Genomic DNA, 13,403 nt, shown 5'->3' on the forward strand with positions numbered 1-13,403 from the left:
TTGGTATATATATTATATATATATGTTTGATGCAAAGTCTTCCCAACCGACTTACTTACCACTTATTTTACCAACCTTGATGCAAACGTTTCGATTTTATCTAGACACCATATAATACATCAATTTACAATCTAATTACGATCTTATCATATATTTTTATAAAAAATGCGGTTTTTTTAAATATCTTTATCAATATTTTTTACAGAAAAAGTGTAATTAGTTTTCTAATAACTAAACTTTTTTTTTCTTTTGAAAATTTCATCAAAAATTTTTTATTTTTTTAGAAGTTCTCATAATTAAATTTTTTTTTATTTAATTGGAATATGGAATATTTCCAAAATTTTGTAAATAAAAAAAAATTTCTTTGTCATTTTTATGAAAGTTACGGGAACTCAATTTTTTAAATCGATTTGGCGGGGGTACAATAGGACACTAAAAAAATTTTTCAATGCAGAAAAAATTTTGATAAAAAATTGGAGTAAAAAAAAATTTTTTTTTGGTTTCCTGTCATATTTTGAGTCTCATCTAATTAAAGTAAAAATTTAATTTTTGATTTAAAAATTTTTAATACCCAAATTAACAATGCGATTTTTTTTTGTTGAAAAATTCATCAAAATTTTTTATTTTTTATTTGAAATTCTCATAATTAAATTTTTTTTTATTAAATTCGGGTATGAAAAAATTTCAAAAATTTTGTGAATAAAAAAAAAAATTTTCAGTCATTTTTATGAAAGTTACGGGAACTCGAAATTTTAAATTGATATGGCGGGGATATAATGGGACACTAAAAAAATTTAAAAAAAATTTCCCATGTAGAAAAAATTTTGATAAAAAATTGTAAAGTAAAAAAATAGAAAACGCGTTTTTTTTGTTGAAAAATTCAACATAAAAAATAAAAAATCTTGATGATAAATTTAAAATAATTGAGATTGACAGGAAGGAAGGAAATAAATTATAACAGAACAGAGAGTGAAATTAATCAGCTTGTTATTACAGCGAAGGATAAAAATAGACAAGTAAAGAAAGAAAAGGTACAGAAAAAAAAAAATAAATCAGCTAGACCAATGATGCAGGAGAATAGATGTTAGAAATCTTACGGCGACAAGTGAAAGCCATTACATGTGGGAGTAAAAAGCACGCAATGAAGGGAACAAGAGTATGTACTGTAAAATAATGCATAACAATAGTTCCCATGGTATGTAATACGAGTTATTGTAGAGTACGAAATTATCTCGTGTCTTTTTGTTGTTATTATTATAATATATGTTTTTTTTATACTTACACTCATAGGTCTCAAACCCACACAACACATAAAATATAAACAAAGAGTCGTTGCATCATAATTATTTTTTATCCAAATGCATTTTACTTTAAATAAATATACATAATTTATCTTATGCATAAGTAATTAATATATATCTAGTTTATTAATTAATAATATGAATAATAAAATAATGGTGATTATATATTTAATATTTATTCTTTATTAATTTTATTTTTGATACATGTTCAATATAAAGGTACAAAAAACGGTCATAATGTATTTGGATTTATACTAATTACTATTAAAATGTATTACAATTAAAGAAATAATATATAGAGTAAAAATATGATAATTATTATTTTTTATTATAAACGATAATAAGTATTTATATTATCAAAAATATTTACAATTTGCGTTAATAATCTTTCATATATATATAAATATATATATTTTTTTAGTAAAAATAAAATCTATGAATTTAATGAACGTCAATTTTTTGAATTTCTTGAATGAACCCGGGCCAAAATGGGACTTGAATAAAATTTTTGAAAGGCCATTTTACCCCAAGGTGTCAATATAAAATTTTGAATTACAGAATAGGTAAAAAAAATTTTTGTCAAGATTTTTAGGGACTGGCCTGAACTTTCTTATTTAAATTTAAAAATAACAAAATTTTTGATGGATATAAAAAGAAGTTATTATTATTAACGCTTTTGTGGCATTAGAAATATATAATGCGACATATGAATAGTAAAATGAGATAATTATGCTACATATGGACGGACAAGTTGACGCAATCACAATTTGAATTCTTTCATTAGTTATAAATAAAGTTAATGTCTCAGTTATTGACCTTTGTAATTTAGTTTTTTATATATTTTTTAAATGTCAAGATTGTAAGTAAATATTTATAAAAATACTGCGTCGTTTATAGTTTTTTTTTTATTTTATTTTTAGCTGAGTATTGGTATCTGATCTTATTGGATAAACTTTAAATATATGGCATCAAGTTTTCCAGATACTGTGTTTTACTTTTAACGGTCACGGTCACAAGAAAATCCCTGAAAATTTTCAACACCAAATTTAGAAATTCAATTCTCCAAATTTTGAACTCCAAATTTTGCTGTATAGTTTTTTAAATTTGAAACTCCAAATATCTTGATAACGATTCGTTTTTTTGAAAAATTGTAAGATACCTTTTTCATAGGAAATTTTAAGCTCTACAAAAAAGGTCTCTTACAATTTTTCCGAAAATTCAATATTTACAGAGATATTTCAAAAAAAACCAATCATACTTTTTTTTGATAACTGAAATTTTTGAACTCTATTTACTAAAATAAATTTTTTTTCAAATTGAAATTTTTAACTGATTTTATATCAAAGTACGCTTATTCCCTTACTTATTATAGAAACAGATTCTGGCTTTTTTGAAAATATTTAAATCAAAATTTGTTACAAAAACAAAATTGATCAGTTTTATTTCTACTTTGGCCAAAAATACTGGGTTCCAATTCCCAGGAACTGCGACCGTTGTAATTCCGGAAGTATCACCATCGAAAGTTAATATTTGCATATATAGGAAGGGGGAAAGGGGGCAAAATGGGGTACCTTCTAAAAAAAAATGTAAAAAAAAACTCAAAATAAATAAATTTGATTAAATCAAATTTTTTTCTAAGTAATTTACATAAAGAAAATTTACATTTCACATAATTATTGGGTACAAAGGAAGAAAAAAAAATTTTAATATTTTTTATCATAAAACAAAAGTCATTAACATTTTTCACACTCGATTTTTGAACAAGTTTACGAAAAATTCAAAATAATGCTCAATTATCCCGTGTAAAAAAAATTGTTCAAAAAGTGTTGACTATTCCAAACTTCAAAACGTGACACAACGCTGAACTTTTTTTAAACTTTTGAAAATTAAAGGGAAAAATCAATAAATGTCCCAATACTATTGAGATATGATAAAACGAAAAATGGTCAGAAATTGTTCGAAATCCTTTTTTTTCTGAACGTACCCTAATTAAAAATTCTGATTGAAACCGCTGAATTTCGATTGGTTCCGATTGAAATCTGATAGACTTTCAATCCGAGTCTTTAATCAGGGTATTTTGCACTGAAAAATATTAATTTGTAGTATGAAGTCAATCGTTTTTTTTCTGTGCATTTTTAGAAGTTTGAAAATCGTTTAAAAAAAGTTCGTCATTGTGTCAAATTATGAAGTTCAGAATAGTCAACACTTTTTTAACCTTTTTGAACAATTTTTTTACACGGTATATTTACAAAAGTGATTTAAAATTTTTGAAAAACATTCAAAAAAAATTTACCTATAAAATTTTAGGGGTACCCCCTTGCCCCGTCCTCGATATAATCTCATTCCATGATATATTTAATCAAACGACTGTATCCTTACCTCTTTTTTGAAAAAAAAACAATATCTCAAATTTCTTCCCTGATTTCAAAAAAAAGTCTCCCGCAAATAGTAAACCGTTTAACTGATCCATTAACGTTACAAAAAATCTTACATCTAACAAAAAAAAAGTTATTTTGGCAACTGCGACTCTTGCAATTGAGTATTAAACAGTATCAAACAATACAGACATATTTTCCTAGTGTGCAATCGGTTTCGCGGCGATAAAATTTATGTAAACTCACAAATCATAAATCAAAATAATAATATTAATAATAATAATAGTAGTGTATACCCACACATCAGACAAAACATTACAATGTAAATGTAAAAGCCGCCGAAGTATCTAAATTATCATTAATTGCATAAAAGCACCACAATTATTTAGCAACGGCAATACAAAATTTTCTCACTCTTTAAACTCTGTTATAATACTCCAGCTCTATCACCTCTACCTCCACTTAAAATCTCGATTTATTCTCATAATGTTATGGGATAATTAATATCCAGCTGTACTGCCACGTAAGAATTGATCAATTTGACTTATGGAAAGTGGAGCAGAGCTGGGGGATTGTGATGGAGCAACAGCATAATAGTAAGAATTTGGATCTCTTTGCGCGCCTAAATACTGATATTTCGGTTGTTGTTGCTGCTGTTGTTGCTGACGTCGTTGCTGTTGGGCAAAAAGTTGCTGGGATTGCAACAATTGGTCAGTCTGCTGTTGCCGGTAAATAGTTTCCTGTGGTTGGGGTCTCGGAGTCGGTCTTGGAACCGATTGGGGTTGGTATCGTTGTTGCTGCTGTTGCTGTTGTTGTTGTAAATGTTGTTGCTGTTGTTGCTGTTGTTGTTGCAACTGCTGCTGCTGTAACTGATGCTGCTGTTGCTGCTGCTGAAGCCCAAGGGCAGATTGCGCGGTTTGTTGAGCGACGTATGGTTGCAATTTATGATTGACCCGATAGTCGCCAAGAGATTGGGGTAAACTCTGATACAATTGGGTGCTGTATTGTCCACTTGTTGGGTCATAGACCAGCTCCGATTGGTAAATCGGGTCAGCTTTTACGGAGGTTACTTTGGCAACTGGTCGGCTTGTTACCGGAACTGTTTTTACGTATCGTTCTAATTCGGCAGCGAAATTGAGGTGGACGTCGTTGGAAGACGGCGATGGTATCAATGAATTAGCGGTAGTACTTCTTTGCTTAGCGTAAATGACACCAGGTCTTTCAGTGCTGGTGGGGGAAACATATTGAGCGGCTATTTGTAGTAAATGGGGACGGGGTGTAATGGCAACTGTTGATTGGGGACGAGGGGATGTAGACTCATAGGCTTGATAAGATGGCGTTGGTACGTGTCGAGATGATGTCGGACTGGCCAGACTGTGATAACGTGGAGCTGGAGAGGTCACTCGATAAACGGGACTGGCTGTTGTACTGGCGGACTGTGTAACAGCATTAGGGCTTTCGTAGGAAAGACTTTCTCCTTGAACAGCAGAAACTTGAAGGTAATTTGGTTTAACTTTTGGACGATAAGTCGGTCGGATCAGTACCGGTTCATCATTGGCTTTCAATTCCTGGCTGGCTTCCTCGTCTTCCAGAGTCAGTTCGCTTTGGAAAATAGTCGTTGGTGGTCGGGCAGTTGGCTTACGTGGGTAATTTTTTTGCGGCCGTGGACGAATCAATGGGTAGTTTGCTGGTCCGCCGATTTCGTCGGGTTCTTGTTTACTGGGTAACTCATCATCTTCTTCCTTAGGTGCGTTAGGGTCGCAAGGATTTCCGGATACGTATTCGAATTCACGACGATTGCCATCTGGATCAATGTAACCGTATTTCCCGCGAACAACGCAGTCAGTACCACGAGTTTCTTCTTTGAATGAACCATCAGCTGCTTCATAACCGAACGTAAATGATCCATCGTCATTTACTTTATTGTAATTACGAATTGTCTGAACCGGCGCGACTTTTGACGGGCTTTCGATGTCTTTGGATCGTGGCGACGGAAGTGCTCGTGTGCGTGGTTGATAAGCAGTGTCTTGTCTTTGTGATAAATAACTAGCTCCGTCTTCTGCTTCTACTTCTTCGGCAGCAGATAGTCGGGTGTCTTCATCTTCGTAGTATATCTGGGGCGCTGCTAGTTGTGGACGCAATTGGACGCGTCGAGCTGACACTAGAGCGGCCGTTAGATAGACCTATAAAATAATACCAACAAAATACCATTAAAATATGAATATATATAAGAAATATTGATAAGAGAGTTGATAAACTAATGCGTTACCATCCCGTATGAAAATAACATATATGTAAAAATCTCAGAAAATATATGTAGCCAATTTAACTATATTTTCTGATATATTTTTTTTTATATTAAAAAATATAATATTCATCATATACGAATCCGTATATGTTCAGCATATATAAAATATATGTCGATCATATACAAAAAATATATTTTTATCATATATGAAAATATGAGTGTGAATGTAGCAGACATCAGACAAATTTAAAATTATTAATAAATAGAGTAAATAATTGATAAAATAAAATTTACAAAAAATGCGCATTTAAAAAATTTTGAAATTAGTAAATGCATTTTTCGAAAATATTATTTTTTTAATTATTTACTCTATTTATTTATAATTTTAAATTTGTCTGATGTCTGCTACATTCACACTCATATGAAAATATATATTTCTATCATATACGAAAAATATATTCTGATCATATATAAAAACATATATTTATAAAGTGTATGGAAAAAAAAAGTTTCTTATTCATATGACCAACTCCAATTAAATTAGATCTAAATTTTAATATACTCTTTGCAGTTAAAATTTTGAAAATGAGTTAATTTGATGCGAATATATATACCCATATACACATACATACACCGAATAAAATATATGCTTAAATATAACAAAGAAAATATATGGTGCCATATATAATATAAATTATATGCTACCATATATTTCATTTCTTATAAAAATTTTATATTTTTCGAATATAAAAGGAAATATATCAATACAATATATCATAAGGTAAATGTAAATGTATATATAGCTATATATAGCTTAATATAGAAAACATATAAGTTACATATATGGAATACATATATTTACTACTGTATATAATTTTATATTAAATCGGCCAAAATCTCTATATGATTTTTTATAATATACAATAAAATATATCATATATTTTTTTGTTGCAAATATATATGATTTTATATATTTTAACTATATATTATTTTTTCATACGGGTATGAATTTTTTATTTAATCCTCTCGAAATAAAATTAATTCGAGATCTTAATGGATACGGATTTAAATAAAATTCATATTCATATCGAGTTCACTCCCGTTTTTTATTGTATAATTATCATTGTTGTTTTATTATTATATATGATGATTAGTGATAAATTTAGATTCAAGATAAAAATATAAATGCATTTGTTCCACGGTAAAAAAATGAATCGAAAGTTTGAGAAAATGCGTAATGCTTCCGTCTCAGATTGTGCTGCAGTACCAGTACAGAATGCTTTGTGTAAGTAGCGCGCAATTGTGAGAACAGTATTCGTGACTCTGACGTAATATGTATATGACTTATATATATATAAAATAAAATATATAGAGTCCGGCGTGTGAGTGACCTAAATCCGGGATAGGACTCGCGGCCCACGGCGACCTAGCGTGAGATTCAGATTGAGCGCGTCGTAACTCGCGCTCACTCTCCTTGAACCCTCGGCGGTGGCGGCAACGACGGCGGATGTAATGCTCAATGCAACCACGCCTGGATCTAGATTTGTATATTTAAATATATATGTATATATAGATATAAAAAAAAGTTCAAGTAAACTCAAGTAACTCGACGATTGGCGCACCTTTACAAATGTATATAAATAAATATATGTATATATATATTTTGATGTTTGATTATACTAGTGTTTGGTGTACAAGCTTTTTAATTGTTCATTGCCTGGAGCAATGTCCTTCATATGTTACATCATTACGTCAGATATAAAATTTCATAATCTTTTGTCGATACAATTATACTTCCTATTGAATTCAAATTATAAATAGATGTGATATTGTTTATTATTTGAAATATTATTTTTTATCTATGCAAAGTCATAATTTTTAACATGGGTTTAAATGATGTAATATATAGTCTGCTATCCGTCAAAAGCCTGGTCTAGGGGTCAGAGGAATTTTTTTTTAAATTTCGGTCTCACTACCGCGCGTTCAGTTTTGTTCTGACTACTCGTTATAAGCCTGTGTTTATTTTTCATAATTTTAAACGTCATATTCACGTTTTGTTACATACGTCAGTATCCCGATTTTTCTAGTGCTTATAGCGGTAAAATAAATACTTATCTTTTTACACAAATAATAAATATGATGACAACGGCATTAATTATAGTAATAATAATAATAATAATTGTTATTGATCAACATAATGCCCAATAAAACTTTTAAATTGTAACAGAAGCTTTAATTGTAATTAATCATTACAATTATCAATAATAAATAATATTTATAAAATTATTATCCGCGAAAGATCGATAGTAATTTACATTTTCATAATTAATTTTGATATTTTGTTCCTTTTGTTAGTTTATAATTTATCGAAATTTAACGGAGGCTTATAACGGGATGTCTGCTATGAAACTCAAAAAAGTGGTTAAGGGGAAGCTGTTTGGACTCAGTACCTGCCGATTGGGGGAAGAGGCTTATAACGAGCAGGCTTTCGACGGGTAGTCGACACTCGTTTTTGGTGGAAAAAATGAAAATTTTGTATTTTTTAAATTAACGCGCCACTAAACTGTAAAAAATCAGGAGTGAATTCAGAGTTTATTTAAATTCGAATTCACTCCATCGCTCGGAGTTTTAGAGTTTTTACAAAAAATCGCATACAAACCCGCATGAAAATACTATATATGATAAATATATATGGAAAAATATATAATCAATATGGGACCATATAAGTGGCCAAAAACGATTTATATTTTCTTATATATAATATAGTAAGTTTTAATATAATTAATTATAAACGTAAGTTTATAAGTTAATACATGTATTATATATATTTATAATCATATATGTAAACTTATAAGTTAGTACATATATGTATTACATATGTTGATAATTTTATATGTAAATTTGTAAGCTAGCACACATATATATTTATATATCATGAACACAATGTTTGAATCTTATAATAGAAAGAGGAAGACAGAAAAGAATAGATTTTATTTATTCTTATATATATGGGGAGACTTATATGCTTCTATATATCGAAAAATATACAAAAATTTATAAAGTTAAATACATGGTACATATATCGTGCCATATAATGATGAATTATATATGTATTCTTATTTGTTTCCATATATAAATAACATTTATTTTTGAATATATTAAAATTATAAGTTTTCAAATATATAAATATTATATTGAAGTTATACGGAAATATATGAAATCATATAAGAGAAAACATATATAGAAATATAATAAAATCGGCCGAATTCTATAAATAGTTCTATATAAGATTTCATGTATTGTCACATATATATTTATATCTGTAACATATATTTTTTAATATATGTTTACCATATATGATATTTTCATGCGGGAAGTAAATACAGTTTATCTTTTCATCAGAGTGATTTGGATTTCATTTAAACCCGCATTCAGTCCCGCCGATTGAGGTGAGGCTTATAACGGGTAGTCGACTATATATGATATTGTTTATTATTTGAAATATTTTTTTTTCATTCTGTATTCTTATTGTTCAGTCATAATTTTTAACATGGGTTTAAATGATGTAATATATATATTTATATATATTATTCGTTAAAAAAAAAATTCGTTTGTGTAAACGGAAACATAAAAATTAGTAATTTGCCACTCCTTGGAAATATTATTTATTAATTATTTCACTCTCAAGGACGATGGTGAAATATATTTAAATAATATATTACCCGCGAAATTTAATTACATATAATTTTCAAAAGAAATTTTTTTTTTATTTCAATTAAACATCAATTTAAAAGTTTTTTTAATATATTTATTATTACAGTTTATAATTTCACTAAAAATAATTATCAAGTGTCCTAATAATGCACTTACTACAATAAATGTTTATAAACATATATAATTAAGTTAAAAAATTATTGTCATATATGTCAATGTGTATCTATATATATGTGTATTTTGAACTCTAAGTGAAAGCAGTGAAAGTGAAATGTGCGATAGATTAATAAACTATAAAAATAAATTATCAAGGTTACTATACACATTTATTTATAAATATATAAATAACTATATCATATTTGTAAAACTAAATAATTATATATAAAAAATATCATTTACATTTTTTATATACATATATATATTTATTATTTCACTACTTGCATTAGACATCAGATACTGTATGTACTACAGATCATGATATCACGGATACTTCAGGTAAATCCACATATATATATATATACATATATATAGAGACCAAGTGGGAGACTAAATCTAAGACTGAGTCAGTAGATATAAATGAGCTAATGAGTTCTTGTGGTTCGATCGCTCTGGGAAAATCGTGAGTCTTTTATGTACAGACGAATGACTCTGTAATCAGTTCCCGTTCGGGCATATGCCAGTCACGCACACGGTTTAAAACTTTGTTGAAACATTACTTTATTTTATATCTATATATCTATACATATATATCTATGCATGTATAGATGAATGTATGAAATAGTGTAAAGTAGAGTTGAGGTTTACTTCAAGTAAAGTTGTACATACATTTATATATTTATATACATATGTATTTATATATCTATATATATATGTATTACTATTATATAGCGTAAATACAAACCACCACGCCCTGTACACCCGATTAGCTGCTCGAGTTTCTCTCTATTCGCCCCGACACATTCTTTCTATATGCTTCGACTTCCCGTTACCATTTTTTATTTTTTTAAATTTCACTTAAAAGTGATAGTGATATAGATATTTTTTTAGTCCGCCTTTTTAAATTTTAGTTTATCAAGATCATGCTAATATAAATTTTTATAATAATCGACCGGTATATTCATATTTGAGATAATTTTATTACCCGTTTATATGTTATGTAATTATTCATATATTTTTTTTATAACTGGTATTTGAATTATTAATATATGTAATTATCAGAAATTAGTCTAGTTAATGAGGCACAAGTGGGGGTTAATTTTTTTTTTAAACTGAAAAGTTGAAATTTGAATTTTTAAATTTTGGCGGGAAATAAAATTGAATACTTGTAAGAATTGAAATTTTAAAATTCGGGACTTGAAATTTTTATGTTTGGAATTTATCTAAACGATTGATAAAAAAATACAAAATTTATGTTTATATATTTGAGTATTTAAAATATATCGTAATTTTCTTAATTTATCAGTAATTTCTAAAAATAAACGGCGCCTTTTTTATTTTCCATCGTAAAAATAAGTGGATCCATTTAAAAATTTAAATTTTTTCTTGACGATTTCAAAATTTTAAAACCCGCGCCATAAAAATTTAAATTTATCTAATTCTAAACTTCTTATCTTTCAAAAAAAATAAAAAAATTTCTAATACACAAAATTATTTTAAACAAAAAATAAGTAAAATCTCCATAAATTAAAATAAAGAAATATATCAAATAAAAAAAAATAATTCAATAATCTACTTTACTATGTATCTATAAATATATAAATTATAAATTCAATTATTCATTAACTTTCCCGATAATTGATTCAATACAGATCAATATTTAATAGTGCGCTCATTAATAATTAATAGAAATAAAACTACCGGTTAAACTTTTCCACTAAATATTTAATTGTTTATAATTCACGTTTGAAAAAAATTTTTTTTTATCTACTTGAACAAATTGACTACTTAATTATTGAGCAATATTTAGTTAAGGACATGGTAATTTCATTGAATTTTTATAACATCTTTATTAACGGATTCGTACTGTAACACTATGACCGGACTTACTTTCGTTACTCCAAGGACGGCTATATGATGAAAGTGAAAAGACACAATGTGTAATACATATATCTATATATATATATTGCATACAAAGAATATGTTGTATGATTTATAAATGAAGTATTGTCAACATATGCGTGAAATGAATAAAAATTTTACAAATTAACTTCGCGTATTAGACCTCATTACCATGCGCGCTCTCCCTTTTTTTCTCGCGGTCTTTCTTCATATATATATGAAACATTGTTTTTACTGGTACTTATATATATTTACTGCGTCATTAAACACAAGATCATTAGACTCAATAATATACTTGTCTATATTTTTAAAATTAAAGTCCTACTTATTTTTTATACCGATAATTTATGTACTGAAAATTTTAATCGTATGTAAAAAAATTTTCACTAGAACACAGCACATTTTTTTAAATTTTCAAAATTCAAATATTCAAAAAAATCACTTCTAATCACTAATCAATTAATGAAAAAATTCACTCAATATTAGTATCAGTAAATAATAAAAAAAATTATGTTAAAAAAAAAAAGTAATTAAAATTAAGTTGTTAATTGATTAGTTTATAAATAAAGACCTTGAAACATACCAGGATAATAATTCGCATGATGTAAATTCAGTTGTAAAAAATTTTGAATAAAAAAAAGAAAAGGGTTGACAGACAAAACAATTAAATTTACTGTTACGAGTAGTTCTCTGTGAGTTTCACTGAGAAAGTGCAACGAGATAGTAGGTAGAACGGTGCTTTATAAACTATACGACAGTTTATCCACCAGGTGGGGGTATATTCTCACTTCTGGATAGGCTTCCTTGTTCGTATACGTAAGTTAAGTGTCCATACCCTACTGGATTGTGGAACAATCGAGTCCTATGTAAAATAACTCCAAAGTTACATACCGTAAATTCCTGGTATATATATGTATTATTAAATACAATACGAATCGCATCTGTGTTAGTAATTAGTTATCATTATTTATTATGTATGTGTATCAATAAAAAATTTGGGCTTGGCCATTGCCAAACTTTACCGCCAAAGATAGGGCTCACTTACGTCATTTGAAACATTCCTTTTGAATACTTAATAAATTTTATTTGTATCTATATATATCTGTATGTACTTTTATACATATGATTAATGACAGGAAATTAATTTGAATTATGAGCGCATGCATTACATTTTTTATTTTTTATTTTAATTATTTTAGAAAATTCACATTCTTTTTATTTCATCGGTTAATTGCTCTAATTATTTATTTTCTTTTTTGTGTTCATTGATATTAATTAGATAAATTAAAATTCGAAATTAAGATTTAAAATTTTGAATTTTTTATTTATTGTCTACTTTTATTTTTGACTTTTTGAAAAAAAATGAATTTTTTTTATTTTTACTGTTGGAGATAAGTTATTTAAATTTATTATTTTGTGTGTTTATGCAAAAAGACTGGGGCAAGATGGGATGCTTTGGAAATTTATCATTTTTTTAAATTTATGAGTAATCAAAAATTATAGGCTACGATTTACTAAAAAGATTTTTGAAATGATAATTTTAAATTTAATTTGGGATTTTTGAATGATTCAAAGTACTGGGGTAAAATAGGGCCGTTTAAAAATTTAGAAAAATTCAAATTTTTTTTTTTACCGCGGAAATGAATTTTTTTTTATTAAAAATATTTATAAGTTCTTCTAAGTTCGTTATTAATTTATAAGTAAAAT

The 13,403-nt window shown here is 27.4% G+C and overlaps 1 protein-coding gene across 1 annotated transcript; it reads right to left on the reverse strand.

Annotated features, from left to right (window-relative positions):
• Positions 1–1,487: 1,487 nt before the first annotated feature.
• Positions 1,488–12,417, reverse strand: LOC130675228 (mediator of RNA polymerase II transcription subunit 12-like). The gene is made up of 2 exons (XM_057480794.1): positions 12,280–12,417; positions 1,488–5,859 (listed from the first exon to the last, which is right to left on the reverse strand). The coding sequence occupies exons 1-2, from the start codon at positions 12,295–12,297 to the stop codon at positions 4,177–4,179; spliced, it is 1,701 nt and encodes a 566-aa protein (XP_057336777.1). The 5' UTR covers positions 12,298–12,417; the 3' UTR covers positions 1,488–4,176.
• Positions 12,418–13,403: the final 986 nt, after the last annotated feature.

Source organism: Microplitis mediator, chromosome 9 (genome assembly GCF_029852145.1).
Source record: "Microplitis mediator isolate UGA2020A chromosome 9, iyMicMedi2.1, whole genome shotgun sequence".
Taxonomy (NCBI): domain Eukaryota; kingdom Metazoa; phylum Arthropoda; class Insecta; order Hymenoptera; family Braconidae; genus Microplitis; species Microplitis mediator.